Source organism: Elgaria multicarinata, chromosome 7 (genome assembly GCF_023053635.1).
Source record: "Elgaria multicarinata webbii isolate HBS135686 ecotype San Diego chromosome 7, rElgMul1.1.pri, whole genome shotgun sequence".
Taxonomy (NCBI): Eukaryota; Metazoa; Chordata; class Lepidosauria; order Squamata; family Anguidae; genus Elgaria; species Elgaria multicarinata.
Window position 1 is genome coordinate 79,044,749 of NC_086177.1, and position 15,170 is coordinate 79,059,918.

The 15,170-nt window shown below is 41.1% G+C and overlaps 1 protein-coding gene across 1 annotated transcript in view; it reads left to right on the top strand.

Annotated features, from left to right (window-relative positions):
- The window catches only part of ZBTB10 (zinc finger and BTB domain containing 10), a 38,414-nt gene extending 27,914 nt beyond the window's left edge, over positions 1 to 10,500 (top strand). Inside the window, exons 4-5 of the mRNA XM_063130883.1 lie at positions 4,962 to 5,134; positions 7,905 to 10,500. Coding sequence (XP_062986953.1) covers positions 4,962 to 5,134; positions 7,905 to 8,210 — 479 coding nt within the window. The 3' untranslated portion in view covers positions 8,211 to 10,500. The remainder of the gene's footprint in view (positions 1 to 4,961; positions 5,135 to 7,904) is intronic.
- Positions 10,501 to 15,170: the final 4,670 nt, after the last annotated feature.

A 15,170-nucleotide genomic window follows, 5' to 3' on the forward strand; every position in this document is an offset into this window, starting at 1 on the left:
AGATGTAGTCTCTCCCTCTGAAGACTTGGCACATTTCACAGACCAAGTGCAAAAGATGGCAAGATCCCTTGGGATCGAAATGTCCCAGCCTATAGAAAAGCTAAACGACCCGGTGTATGATGACTTATACTGTGAGTCATCTACCCCAGCAGCAATTCCATATCTACCTGTGCTTCTACGCACAGCGCAACAGTCGTGGAAAATGCCCTCCTCGTGCCACCAACGTCGAGGAAGTTAGACAACATTTACAAAATTCAAGAAAAGTCAGCTCCTTTCCTCTTTACCCACCCCAAACCCAATTCAATTATCGTTGAGGCATCCCAAGGGCGTACTCAAAGGAAACACAATACCCCAGTCGACAAAGAAGGACGTAGACTGGATGGTATAGGGAGGAGAATTTATTCTTCTACATCACTGTCACTCCGTGTACATAACTACCAAGCCACCATGGCAAAATATCAGTCCTTTCTATGGGAAAAAATGGCAACTCTCTCTGGTTATTTGCCAGACGATCAAAGAGAACTGGCAAATGTCTTCTACACGGAGGCTATGAGGCTGTCACGCCAACAACTTAATACTGCGAGGCACGCCACAGACTGTGCCTCAAAAGCGATGGTAGCCTCCATTGCATTGAGACGGCATGCGTGGCTTAGGTCCGCAGGACTATCTCAAGAAGCACGTACATGCATTGAGGACCTCCCATTTGATGGGGAAGGACTCTTCCACTCTTCTACGGATGAATCCATGGAGAGCATCCAGAAAGCAAAGAACACTGCTAAAAGGATGGGGATTGGTCAACAACAGCAGCAGAGACCATTCCGCCAGAGACGCTGGCCGAGAACGCAGCAGCAGTTCCAACCAAGGCAACAGCAATTTCAATTACAAGACCGTCCCACTACGTACCAACCTCAAGGTCAGTACAGGAGACAGCAATACCCAGGACGCTTCAAGCAGAACAAGAACAAGCCTGATCCGAATCAAAGACGACGTCTTTGACTGCTATACACCAAACCGCTTAACACCTAAGTTTGGTGACATTCTTGCCCCTTTTTTCAACAATTGGACCACTATTACATCTGATACATGGGTCCTTAACATCGTTTCTCGGGGCTACAAAATAGAATTCTCCACCCCCCCTCCCCTTGGAACCGCAAGGTTCTCACCACCTACAGACGCTCTGTTGCAGGAAACTACCTCTCTCCTAGAGAAGGGCGCCATAGAGCGATTATCAACTTGCACACTAGGCGGGTTCTATTCCCGTTACTTTACGGTTCCGAAACGGGATGGGGGGCTGAGACCTATTTTGGACCTTAGAGAGCTAAACAAGTTCATCAACCCTAAAAAATTCCGGATGAACTCTTTAGCGAGCATCCTACCTTTCCTCTCCCAAGGGGACTGGTTCATGTCTATTGACCTTAAGGATGCATACTTTCATGTATCAATTTATCCTGATCATCACCAGTACCTCAGGTTCATAGTAGGGGAAGACATTTTCCAATTTAAAGTGCTTCCTTTTGGTCTGTCTACTGCTCCCCGAGTCTTCACAAAGTGTATGGCACCAGTTTGCGCCTTTCTGAGGACTCGAGGGGTAGAAATTTACCCCTACTTGGACGATTGGCTGATAGTGGCTAATACGGAGCAAGAAGCCGCCCGTAGTACCCACCTTACCATCAACCTCCTTAACGAATTAGGCCTTTGCATCAACAAAGAAAAATCAAATTTTCAACCAAGTCAAAAAATTAAATTTCTTGGAGCAATTCTGGACTCAACCCGCTCCAGGGCTTTCCTTCCAGAGGATAGAGCTAATACATTAATAAAACTTGCAACTAAACTCTTCCACTCTAAAATCACCTCTGCCTTCCAGGTGCAAAGGTTATTGGGTTTCATGGCAGCGACTGTCAACGTCGTCCCTTGGGCGCGTCTGCACATGAGACCTCTACAATTGTGGCTTCTGTGGGAGTACGACAACACATTGGACGCTCACAGAGTGAAATTGTCGCTCCCTACCAAGATAAAGGATACACTCCTTTGGTGGACAAATTTGCCCAATATCGCACAGGGCTTAGATTTCAAACCCCCTCTGCCATCTCAGCACCTCATAACAGACGCCACCCTATTGGGCTGGGGAGCCCACTGCGGGGATCTAACCATTCAAGAGCGTTGGAGCTCCCTGGACAGGACAAGACACATCAACGTCTTGGAGTTGATGGCTATCCAAAAAGCTCTGTATGCCTTTCAGCAGACCTTATTGGGTCATGTAATCCAGATCCATACAGACAATATGGCTGCTGTCTGGCATATAAACAAGCAAGGTGGGACGAGGTCTATGGACCTGATCTCCCTCACTCTGGACATTTGGCATTGGGCAATTGCCCACGACATGACTTTGTCTGCCATTCATATCGCAGGCCAGGACAATATCCTGGCAGACGACCTCAGCCGCACCTTTGTGGACACGCACGAGTGGCGGATGAAAGATTCTGTGTTGGACATGATTTTTCAGGCATGGGGACAGCCTGTAATAGACTTATTCGCGTCACCAGAGAACGCCGTCTGCAACCGATACTGCACGTGGGCAGGCCACGGGGCAGCATCTCTGGGAGACGCCTTCGAGAGGACGTGGACAGAACAGCTTCTATACCTGTTTCCCCCCATACCACTCCTCTCAAGAGTCATCGTAAAGCTGCGCAGCGACAACGCCAACGCCATCTTAGTAGCACCTTGGTGGCCAAGGCAGCCATGGTTCACTCCGCTACTCAAACTGTCCTCAGCGGAGTATATCAGACTGCCTCAATGTCACAACCTCATCTCCAAGGAGAAGGGACTCATCTTCCATCCGGATGTCAAGTCCCTAAACCTAACAGCTTGGAGGATAAGGCATCGCTAGACAACCAACCACTGCCTACTGATGTATGGAGCATTATCCTAGCAGCCAGGAAACCAGCTACTAGGAAATCATACGCAAAAAAATGGACAGCATTTTCTGCCTTTGCCCTCAGTAGAAACGAGAACCCGTTTTCAGCACCGATAGCAACAGTGCTTTCCTTTCTTTTTTCTTTATTTAAAAAAGGACTCAAGTTCTCGTCACTTAGAGTTTATTTAGCAGCTATCTCTGCCTCACACCACTGGATTCAGGGCTGCTCGGTCTTCACGCACCCTTTGACAAAGCGGTTCATGAAAGGCATGAAAAACACCATTCCACCAATTCGCTCCTTTGTCCCTCAATGGAGCCTCTCGGTGGTGCTCAAGGCACTGTCTGCCAAGCCCTTTGAACCTTTAGCAAGGACAGACTTGCGATTACTAACTTTCAAAGTGGCATTCCTTGTTGCAGTCACATCTGCTAGGCGTGCCTCTGAACTAGCAGCACTCCGCATAGACTCACCATACACGGTGTTTCACGCTGACAAGGTGGTCCTTAGGCCAGACCCAGCTTTTCTGCCGAAAGTTGTATCTTCCTTTCATCTTGGGCAGGACATTACGCTCCCAAGTTTCTTCCCTTCGCCGACGTCCCTTATTGAGTCTGCTCTACATACCCTGGACGTAAGACGGGCTCTTGCCTTCTACCAGTCCAGAACTGCCACCCTCCGGAGATCCCAAAGACTCTTTGTTTGTTATGGGGGCAAGCAAAAGGGACTCCAGGCATCTCCGCAGAGAATATCTGCTTGGGTGGTTCAGACTATTAAGCTAGCCTATGAACTCGCTGGCCTCCCGTTGGAGGGTAAGGTGCGTTCCCATTCCACGAGAGGAGTGGCCACCTCTACAGCCTTTGAAAAGGGGATCGCTCTACCAGACCTCTGTAAAGCGGCTACCTGGTCGACTCCACTGACTTTTGCCAGTCACTACCGTCTGGACGTCAGATCGCGTAGAGACTGCGCTTTTGGGCGTGCCGTCTTATCAGCTATTCTATGACATTCATCTATGACCTGACACCACCCACCTCCGGTAAGTCAGCTTGTAAATCGCCCATATGTGTGATGCACAGAGACCACGAAGAAGAAAGACAGGTTGATTACCTGTAACTGTAGTTCTTCGAGTGGTCATCTGTGCAGTCACACAACCCTCCCACCATCCCCACTATGGTGTCATTAATTCTTGATCACCTGGTGGTTCTCCTCAGTGAGACTGTTTAGGCGGTTTCAGGAACTGAAGGGATTAGGTGGGAACCCCTGAGCATGCTCAGTGGACGGTGGGGGAGGGGTTCCCGCCTAAAACGTATTCAGCTATAGAAGTTTCCGAAGCTGGCCCTGCGCAGGCGCAGAGCCCATATGTGTGACTGCACAGATGACCACTCGAAGAACTACAGTTACAGGTAAGCAACCTGTCTATCCTTCAAATAAGGGTTTTTAAAACTAGGGCCACTCTTCCATGGTCTGCGCCGGGGTGGGTAGACTTTAGGCTTGGTGGATCTACTTTGTTTTGTTGGTTAGAACCTTGAGATCCAGAGTCAGATACAAATTGCTTTATGGGTGCTTCTGTACACTTAGAATTAAGGATCAAGGTATTTCAGAGCACATGTTCAGGCCAATAACTTGTTTTCATTACCAGAACATAGCTCACAATCCTTTAGCGCACGGATGTATGCCTAGATTTCCCTCATGTTTTCTTTGTTAGAGCACTCTAATTTAAAGAGGGAGGGGCAGGGGCCTTTTATTTGTTGCTATTGGTAAACCATTGGGTACCAGAAACCTTTGCTGAGCCACCAGTAAATTGAATACTTTCTGCCTACCCTGGTCTTCACTACTCAGCTAGTGCTTACCTCTTTATCAGGAATGAAAGTGCAGGAAGATAAAAGGAAATATATAGGCTGGGTGAAAATAAAGGCAGTGTGCCCTTTTAATGGCTATTTAAATATATTAGCTCTGTACTGAGTAGTGAAAGTGTTATATTTATATAAATAGCAACAATATTTGTAAAATATGCTGTGTGTTAACTCATTAAACTGCTTGTCTTTGGGTTTTTAGGTGACTCTTCTTTAATCATGAACAAACTGAAGTGTCCACACTGTAACTACGTAGCCAAATACAGAAGAACACTAAAGAGACATTTGCTCATTCATACTGGAGTGAGATCTTTTAGCTGTGACATTTGTGGAAAGCTGTTTACTCGTAGAGAGCATGTAAAGAGACATTCCTTGGTATGTAACATTTTTAATTACTGTAGAAGTTCAGTAGAAGAGAACTTGGTATGTGATGGATAATAAACTATCCTTGTATGCCAACTTTCATTCTCGAATATGATTAAGTTGCAAATTGATGGTAAATTTGTGCATAGTTACAACTTTCATTTTTAATGACACTTGAAAGACAGTTTCCTGCTTCAAGCTTGAATGTGACTTAATTGTTGGGGCCTCATCACACATTGGATAAGCAGTTTGACAACTGTATTTAATACTAGAAGGAATCCTGCTGAATATTCAAACAGGTTTATTCACAATGCAGTCCTATACATGTCTATTCAGTAGTCCATTTAATTCAGTGGGGTTTACTACCAGATAAGTGTGTGTAGGATTGCAGCCTCAATAAACTGTAGTATATGTGTGAAGGGCTCCACACCAAATTATTGTGCCGTCTTAATAGTAGCACTTCGAATTAATTGCATCCTTGACTTAAGAACTACATTTCTTAGAAGAAAAGGTTTCTAAAATTGGACACTGCTTTTCATGGAAAGTGATGTCTAGATAAATAGAAGCTGCAAATCTGGGTGACACCTTAATCCATTTAGCTTACTACAAATTCAAATCAGGTATTTGCAAAATACCATGGGGAGAGACAGTTTTCTGTGACAGCAGTATGTATTTTAAATTCCTGGCTTCTAGAAAATGTTTCTAGATCTCAAGATTTCAGAGAGATTTAAAAATGGGCCCAAATACCAGTCGCCTAGAAAAAAGTAGGCAAATAACATCCTAATTTGTTAGCATGCACAGGCTTAAGATTTTGAGGATAGGAATTTCAAATTAAGAATATTATAGAGCTGCAACATGTCCCTGTTATATCTCATTGTTCATGCAAACAGTATGCTGGTTGTTTATAAACACATCTAAAATGCCTGGGGGATTCTAATTCACAATATATATAAGAAGAGCTGTGCTGGATCAGACCAAAGCCATATCTAATACAGTATTCTGTCCACACAATGGCCAACTAGATGCCTTTGAGAAGTCCACAAGTAGGACATGAATGGAGTAGCATCCTGCTACTCATGTTCCCCTATCAACTGGTATACAGAGACAGTCTGCTTCTGATACTGGAGGCAATATATAGCCATCATGACTAGTAACCATTATCTTCCATGTATTGATATGATCGTCAATGCTGAAAACATATTCCTGTATTATGAGAGTTTAATAAGCACTTAGAATCATAGAATCATAGAATAGCAGAGTTGGAAGGGGCCTACAAGGCCATTGCGTCCAACCCACTGTTCAATGCAGGAATCCACCCTAAAGCATGCCTGACAGATGGTTGTCCAAGCTGCCTCTTGAAGGCCTCTAGTGTGGGAGAGGCCACAACCTCACCAGGCAACTGATTCCATTGTCGTACTTCACATGCTTAAGATCTCGTCTGTCCCAAACAGCATTCCCCAACCCGGGCCCAATATTGCTGTTTCGGCTGAGGATTTATGGGAGTTGTAGTTTAGTACATCTGGAGTCTAAGAACCTTTTACTAATGATGTGCCATACTTCTCCCTTCTATTCTACTAATATACTATTAGGACAAGGTAACTTAAGCTAATATCTGTAATCAGGAGCCAGCAAATCTTGGTGCCTTAGTAAGCAACCAAATTTTTGTGGTTGCCAGGAAATGTGCCTCACTCAAGGGACTGAGTCATCTGACCTCATGTCATAGCTCAGAAACATAGCACAAGGCTGGGACAGTCCTGTTTCACTCTAGCTTGGAACTTGAGAGGTGGATGGGTGATTCTACCCAGTATGAATATAAGCATATTTCTATCCCCATTCAGCTTGGAGCTGGTGAAGGGCAGATTGCTTTGGCTCTGTGCTTTCTGGACATGTGGTCAGAGGTAGTGAAGGTGTGCTAACTTGCTCTGTCTCTGCTCCCAATGTACACAGAGACAGGCCAATGCATCCTGGCTTCCCCCTACAGCTCAGAGCCAGAAAGGAGAGCTAGAGGTTTTTTTGGCTTCCCACTTGCACCTGATAAGTAAAGAATGGTAGGTTTCTTCCCAACTTTGTGGCAGAGGTTAATTCCTTTCTTCAGCTCCAGGTTTGGGAGGAAGCCTCAGGCTTGAGTCACTCAGCACAGGATGGCTGAGCAATTGCTTTGGCAGTTAAGATGATCATACCCTGTCAGTAACACTACTAAGTGGCTCTCGTTTGTAATAAAATCCAGGCAAAGATAGTTGAACTTAGATCCCTTTGATTTCAGTAGGAACTGAATTCAGCTTAATTAATTTAGACCCAACCCACTGTGTTCTATCAATGACTCTTGGATTTCCAAAAGGTTGCTTGCTGGGTTTGACATTACCTTAAAGCCAAAGTTAGTTTCAGAGAAGCTCACAGTGGCCACACCAAAGGCAAAAGGGGAAGTGGGAATGGAAAACTGAAGAACTCCAGAAGGCCAGATTAGGACCCCAGATGGCTGGATTTGGCCCATGGGCCGAGGTTTAACACCCTTGCTCTATATCATGGTCCAAGAATACCATATAGTTTAACATACATCAAAGGACTGGTCCAAATAAGGGATAAAAACCATTTAGTTCCCAAGACAGGAATACTATATTTGGTAAAATCCAGCATTCCGGACTGGACACTGCAGTTTGAAGCTTTTGAATATTTTAATACATAACATTTACTTTGTGTGTAACTGTGTTTTGGATTATAGGAAATGTATTAAGTGATTTATGTGAAACACACTGAGTTGTTGACACTATCTCCTCTTGTGCAGGTTCACAAAAAGGATAAGAAGTATAAATGTATGGTGTGTAAGAAGATTTTCATGCTAGCAGCAAGCGTTGGAATAAGACATGGATCTCGACGTTATGGTGTTTGTGTTGACTGTGCAGATAAATCTCAACCAGGAGGGCAAGAGGGAGTAGACCAGGTACAGGACACAGATTTTCCTAGAGATGAAGAGTTTGAAGAAAATGAAGTGGGGGAGGCTGATGAAGAGCTGCCTGATGATGTGGAAGAACAGAATGATCAGACTCGATGGGATGAATCTGGGGAAGTCTGTGTGCCTTTAGAAGACTGATGGGCTTGATCTTTTAGATGCTTTATTTAGATGTCATATGGACTTGACCATCTTGAATTTTTGGACTGAAAGCTTGGAAAATATGGTACAGGCTGGATGGAAGTTATGTTGCTGTGAAAATTGTAGGGTCAAAGCCTTATAGCAAAAAAGGATTATTAATTTTTTAAAGATATTTGCACAGGACTGTACAGCATACAGCCATTTGGTTGAATTATAGAGTCCTCACATCTACAGTCAATTATCAAAAGAAAATGTATTTTTTATTATTTATAGGATATAGCTATCTGGGTCCTAATCAAGCATAGTAATAACTATGCTTGGGTTAGACATTCATGTGTTCTTTAACATGAATGAAGCAAATTGCAATCTTTGGAGATGGCTCCCTTGATTCCAATCATAGTTTGTGAACAAATGTGGCTAATTTGGGCTAGTGGCTCATGTTTCCTGAAAGGGGACTTTGCCACAACTCCCTTGCCTTCCCCTCAATGGTTTAAATATCAGCATCGTGATGTCCTGGATCTAAATCACTTAGTTTTGTCAGGATAAGCTTTAGCTGACAAGTCCTGGAGAACTTAATCATTTATATTTAATTTACTGACTTCTTGGGTTTTGATATCTTGAGTTTGCAAATAGCTACTACTTTCACCAAATACACAATAATGACTTAAAACTGCAAGGAGGATTGTGATTGGAATGCAAGTAATTTTCTCCTTGTCACTTAAAGAACTTTATATTAGACACTTTCTGGCATGGCTGCCAATGTTTTAATTTATGTTTTGTTAGCACTATTCCTATTGGCTATCATTTTTATTCACTACTGTATACCTCAGTCCATTACAAAGCTTAGAGTTCTAGAATCTGAGGAGGAGTGTAATAGAAATAAATGTAATTGGCTTTTTTGGGGGGGCGTTTAGTTTAACCCAGTTTGTCTGCTTTTGTCTAGTTTTGTTATGTGGAAAATTAGACACAAGGCTGTCCTTTTTTCCCCCTCCTTTTTTTTTTGTGCCCCGTTGCTCTTCATTAAAGTGAACACAAAATGAACCTTTGCTTCTCTCCTATTTTGGGGGTTCTTTTATATACCAAACAAACTACATTTAACCTGGCAGCTTAATTTGCTGGAACGTTTTTTAAAAAATATTTGTTCGTATAACTGCTAGAGCTATTTATCCCCAATGCTCTTTGCTTCTGTTTTTGGATGAGATGTTGAAACTTGAATTTTTGTAGCCATAAATCTTTTCTAAACTTGTTATATTGTACCAATGATTTCAGGCCTTTTTTCTGAGGGAAGGGAGGGTATTGCACCTTTTTATGCTTAGAATTCTCAGCTTCATCTAGCCTGAATGCAAGTGAGCTACCTGAATTTTAGACACTGCATTCAATATATTACTATGTCACAATGAATAAAATATGCACAGCATTTACCATAACACATAGCTAGGCCAGTGTGATAGTACTGTATTATAAGTTGAGGGGTCACCATATTTGAGTTTGTTAACTTTAAAATGAGTATATTTTCCTATTTTATATCTGAGAACTAAATTATGGTAGTTGTGTGGTAAACTTAATTACTTTGACAGATAGAATCTTAATGGTGCTCCATCTGATCAAAGTTGATATATATATAAATATATTTAAAGAGACAGCTTTATTATCCCTTACTTCAGTAAACAATGGATTAATGTTAGACACTGTTTCTGCAGGATGAAACAGAGATCGAATTATATGGGTATTAAATTGTATAACCTTTTCTATCCAAATCTTTCATTGGTAGATTCCACATCACTGTAAACCTGACAGATGGGTAGTTCTTGGCTTTTGCTTTTAAAAAATCTGAATACATCTTATTCTCGTTCTAGACTGATGTGTAATTCTGGTGGGGTCCAAAGTAGAAAATAGTGGGCAAAGATAATATGAATGGGAAGTATTTTAAACGTTAAGTAAATGTTCTGCTCTGTGAATATGTAAGTTATAGTATAAAGATTCTTCCATCCCATTTATTCCCCTTAAAATAGTTTACAATTGGTAGATCTGATATATATATATATATATATATATATATATATATATATATATATATGAAATCCACCTAAATCTGCTTTATTAGAGCATACTACTCGCTTAATGCTTAAACTGGACCTGGCTTTACATTCTTAATGTATTTTACTTATTCTCTTGAAACCGAATCTCCTTTTGCTACTTAAATCATTTATGTATATCTGGTAAATTATGACCAAATTTGTTGTTAGATTGCATACAGTAAATTGAAATATACACTTGGTACACTACAGAATTGTTGTGCTTTTTGTTTGGGTTCCATTATTTTGGCGAAAATTCTAGTAGATACGTTCAAACCTCCTGTTGGTCTTTGAAGAAGAAGAACGCATTTGGTATCTGGGCTGATTTGATTTTTTAAAGAAGTAGTCTTTATCAAGTGTTGTCTTCTGGTGGTTGTTGCTTGTTTCAAAAACATGCCACCTGTAAGCAATGTTACGATTGATTTATTTGAGTAGACACCAGAATCTTGAATAGCTGAGACCTCTATGTTAGTGTTCTGTAAAACTGTCTTTCTCTTGGCCAAGTAAAACATTTGAAAAGAAGTCTACTAGAAGACATTCTGATCATTCTAGTTTCAAAAATAGCTCCATTACTTATTTTATAAATGAAGTGTGGAATCCAATTAAATTGTTCAGTAAAGGGAGAGGCACAATTTCTCCTTCTTGCTGCATTTTGAGGGTCCATCGTGCACCTCAAAATCTACTCTGGAAGAATCCTCCAGAACAGACTTTCAGGGGCTGCAAAGGGAAGGGGAAAGGAAAAGGAAAAAGTCCACCATGAGCGGATTTCTGCTCATGCAATCCAGGATTCCATTCCAAGGCAGCAATTCTTTTCCACACACTATAGCGCTTTATTTTTCTTAAAGCAAGTCAAATTTAAGTTTGCTTTCTAGAAATTAGTTGTACATTGCTTTTGCGCCTGATAGGATATGATACAATCTTCCAAATATATCTGCTTTGATTATTTATAGAGTGAACTGTCTTGTTTATCTGAACAGATTTCAATCATATACATTATCTCACTTTTGGAAGATAAGTCTACCTTGCAAGCCTTAGTATGCCCATGCTTTCACACTTCATTAATAGGTCTTGTATTTCTTTAGTCCATTAGACAAGGTGAAGAATACTCATGACACTAAATAGTAGATACCGCTATCCAGTTACTGCTTGTGCTGAAGAAAGAGCAGTGTAGAATGAGCTGTAGCAGCAGCTTGGATAAAGCATACCTTCCATGCTTCCCTTCCTTTAGTGCTGCTGTAAGATTGCACATACCAAATGCCTGGTTAAATCTCATCCTCTTTAATTTTTCTAGAAAATAAGTGAAACAACTGTGATTCTGCATATTAATTTCCCTGGGTTCAGTGGAGTCTGAAATGACACTAGCAATGTGTGATTTTATAAAGAATTAGTGTGCCTCAAGAGTTGCAAGTCCTCTTCTCTTCCCTGTCTTGCATGCTTTTCTGGGAGCAGATTGTGAAATGAATTTCTGACTTTTATTTATTCTCTCGATGGAATTCAGAGTGCTGTTAATTTAGCAGTAGTTGTCCATTTGCTGAGGTTATTCAGTGTGGAACCAAAATTTGGAGGATGGGAGAGGGTTATTGATTTCACAACGATGATGAAAGTTCTTACTGTCATCAGGGATGCTATGCAAGCCACAATGTAGGAGTGATGAATATGTGATGCTTCCTTTCCACTTGGTGAATGCTGGTCCATGAATAACCCAAAAGGTTTAAACATCACTTGAAGCCAATCTCTAATAAGCTGAGGAGACACCAAGGTCTCTTTTCATTTTGGGCTGTGACTAAACAAAAAACCTAGTTTTATTCATCTCCAAATATTCTTTAAATAATTTATCCAAGAAGAATTGTATCATTTACTAAATGTAACTTCTCAATTTGAGGAAACCTTTAGAAGCATTACATACATTCTTATAGAAGGCCAGCATATATATATAAAAAAATGCTTTCCAAAGTTAGCTTGTTGATGCACGGTTTTCTGTTAATATACTAGAGAACTCTTTCCATTTTTCTTTCTGCAGAAGCGATGCCATATCGACTTGAGACTTCAAATTGTTGAGGTCACAGGACAAGCTGTTAACATGGCTGTGCACAAAGTTGATTTCTTTTTCCTTTTCAGCGATCTGGGTAATGGGAAAACACATGTTAATTCTGAATACTGCAATAAAATTATACTACAAAGAAAATTAGAGTCTTCATATTTGACTGTCTGAATATAAACATATGTAAAATGGTTGGGCATTTGACTCATTTGTTGAAAGGTTTGTATCAATAACAGATGCAGTGCTTCTGATCTACAAGATTAGGAAATGTATACTCTCATGAGTGGTATCCTCTACAGCCATGATTAGTTGAATGATTAGCCACTACTCAGTATTGTGTGTATCTTCAGCATCCTGAGATACTTTTTTTTAAAGAGTAAATTTCTAGCCTTCTAGGCTGCTATGATACTTCTGAAAGTGTTTACAATGGGGTGGGGGTGGGGGGTCAGCGCCCTGCTTAGTACTTTGCCCTCATTATTATTATTAATAAATTAATTCCTTACCCGCCTCTCCTTATGGATTGAGGCAGGGAACTACATTAGATACAAATACCATAAAATACATAAAACTGAATAAAACATATAAAACTAATTCAGTATTTAAATAACAGTGAAATATCTTAAAATTCGACTGGGTAGGCCTGCTGGAAGAGATCAGTCTTTATAGCTGCCTTGAATTCAAAAAGACTATTAAGTTGATGAATCTCTCCCGGCAGGCCATTCCACAGTCTGGGAGTGACAGTTGTCAGCCTAGTTTTGGCTGACTAGTAAATTCTTCCCAGAGGACCTAAGTGTGCGGGGCGGATTGTACAGGAGAAGGTGATCCCACAAGTAACCTGGACCCAAACCATGTAGAGCTTTAAAGATAATAACCAACACTTTATACTTCACATGTAAACTAATTGGCAGCCAGTGAAGTGATTTTAGAGCTGGTGTAATATGCTCACCCCTAGGTATACTGGTGACCAACCTGGCTGCCATATTTTGAGCTAGTTGAAGTTTCTGGACTAGGTACAAAGGTAGCCCTATGTAGAGCGCATTGCAGAAGTCGAGCCTCAAAGTTACCAGCGCATGCACTACCATCTTTAGGTCTTCTAACTCTAGGAAGGGGCACAGCTGGCATATTTAGCACTACTGCTGGGTGGGAGTCTTTGGGTTCTTGTTGGTGACACAAACCACGATCCAAAGACTTTCATAAGTCTGTTTCCACCAAATTAATTAAAACAAAACAGATTCTATTTCTGGGGGTCATTGTAATGGATTTCACTGCAGCTTGGCAATTATATTACAATAGAACATAAGAATACTATTGCATCTCCATGTATTTCAGCATCCTTTTCCACTCAGAAGCCAGCCAGATGCCTCTGGGAAGGCCACCTGAAAGCCTCTCCCGGTGGTATTCAGTGGCATACTGCCTATGAACATGAAGGTTCCATGTACCTATTGTAGACCTACCCTTCATAGATTTGTCCAATCTCCTTTTAAAGCCATTTTAGGGCAAAAACTCGATGTGTGAAATACTTGCTCTCATTTCCCCTATCTATTAAGTAGCCACTAGAGCAGTGTGGCAGAAGGGTTAAACACTTCTCACTCCACCCAGTCACTGTGCTGCACTCCTAATGATGCTAATTTCAGCTTCCCTCCCAAATAGCAATTTACAGATTTTTATCATGAATGTGGTAAGGGGAAGCATTAAATCTTTCCCTTTGCATCATGGTCCCAATCCTGATCAGACCCCAACCAGTGCAGCTGCCATTTCTTTCACTCGCACACAATGCGATCACGCACATACAGTAGCATTGGTCCTAAGCAGATATCACCACATTTTGTGTTAGTGAAAACAATACATTAAATATGTGCTTCATTAAGAATAAGATGCATCATGAAGGGGAAAAAAAAGATTTATCATGCAACAGGCGAAACAACAACAAAAACCAACTGCTTGAGAAGTATATGGATACCTGTTTATGTAATTGGGAAATATGTTCTACCAAAACAGTTTTTTCTGTTCTCAGCTTGGAATTTTCCAGTTGAACTTTGGCATCTCTCTCTTCTAAACCTGTTAGTTGTGATTGAAGCAACTTCCCATTTTGATCCACAGACTTCTTTTCTTGCTGTATACGAAGCACCTATTACCAATGGCTCCAATTAGCATTTATTACTGTCAAGGCATTGATCTCATTTTAAAATTTCTCCAGATAAAGACTCCTTGTGGTTCCGTGGGAATAAACAAGCTCATTCAGAAGTGATCAGGTACACTCATAACTATTACTATATTGCCAACCTCTTAGCACTCAGGGATTATTTCAGACAGCAGGAACCAAAAGCTGCTTTTGAATGTATTTAAAATCAGTTTACTGAAAAATGTATTAACTCTTGCTGTTTTTTTAAGCTCAAGAACTGCAGCTGTTCACAATATAAGAGAGTGACTTTCCTCTTAGTTTCTGAGTATATAGTTTTAATTGTGTAAAACCAATGAGTGACTGGATATATATTGGTCTGCACTGCACCTATCTACTCAGAAGTAAAACCCGCTTTCAATGGGACTCACTCCCAGGTAAGTGTGTATAGGATTGCAGCCTTAATTGCTTTTGAATAATTGAGTGTGGTCTGAATCTTGTTTTGGGGAACATGTGATTTTCTACACTTTTCATGCTGCTTCTGCACTCTTTAAATGAGCTCTCTGCAGTTACTACTAGAAGCATGCTAGATGCCATGCAGAAGAAAATGTTGTCTAACAATCTAAAACCTGTTTCTTAACATGAGATGTTTCAGGTCACTTATGTCATGGTAGAGATCTGTACAATAAGGTCCCAACCATAAGAACCAGATTCCTTAGGGGCCC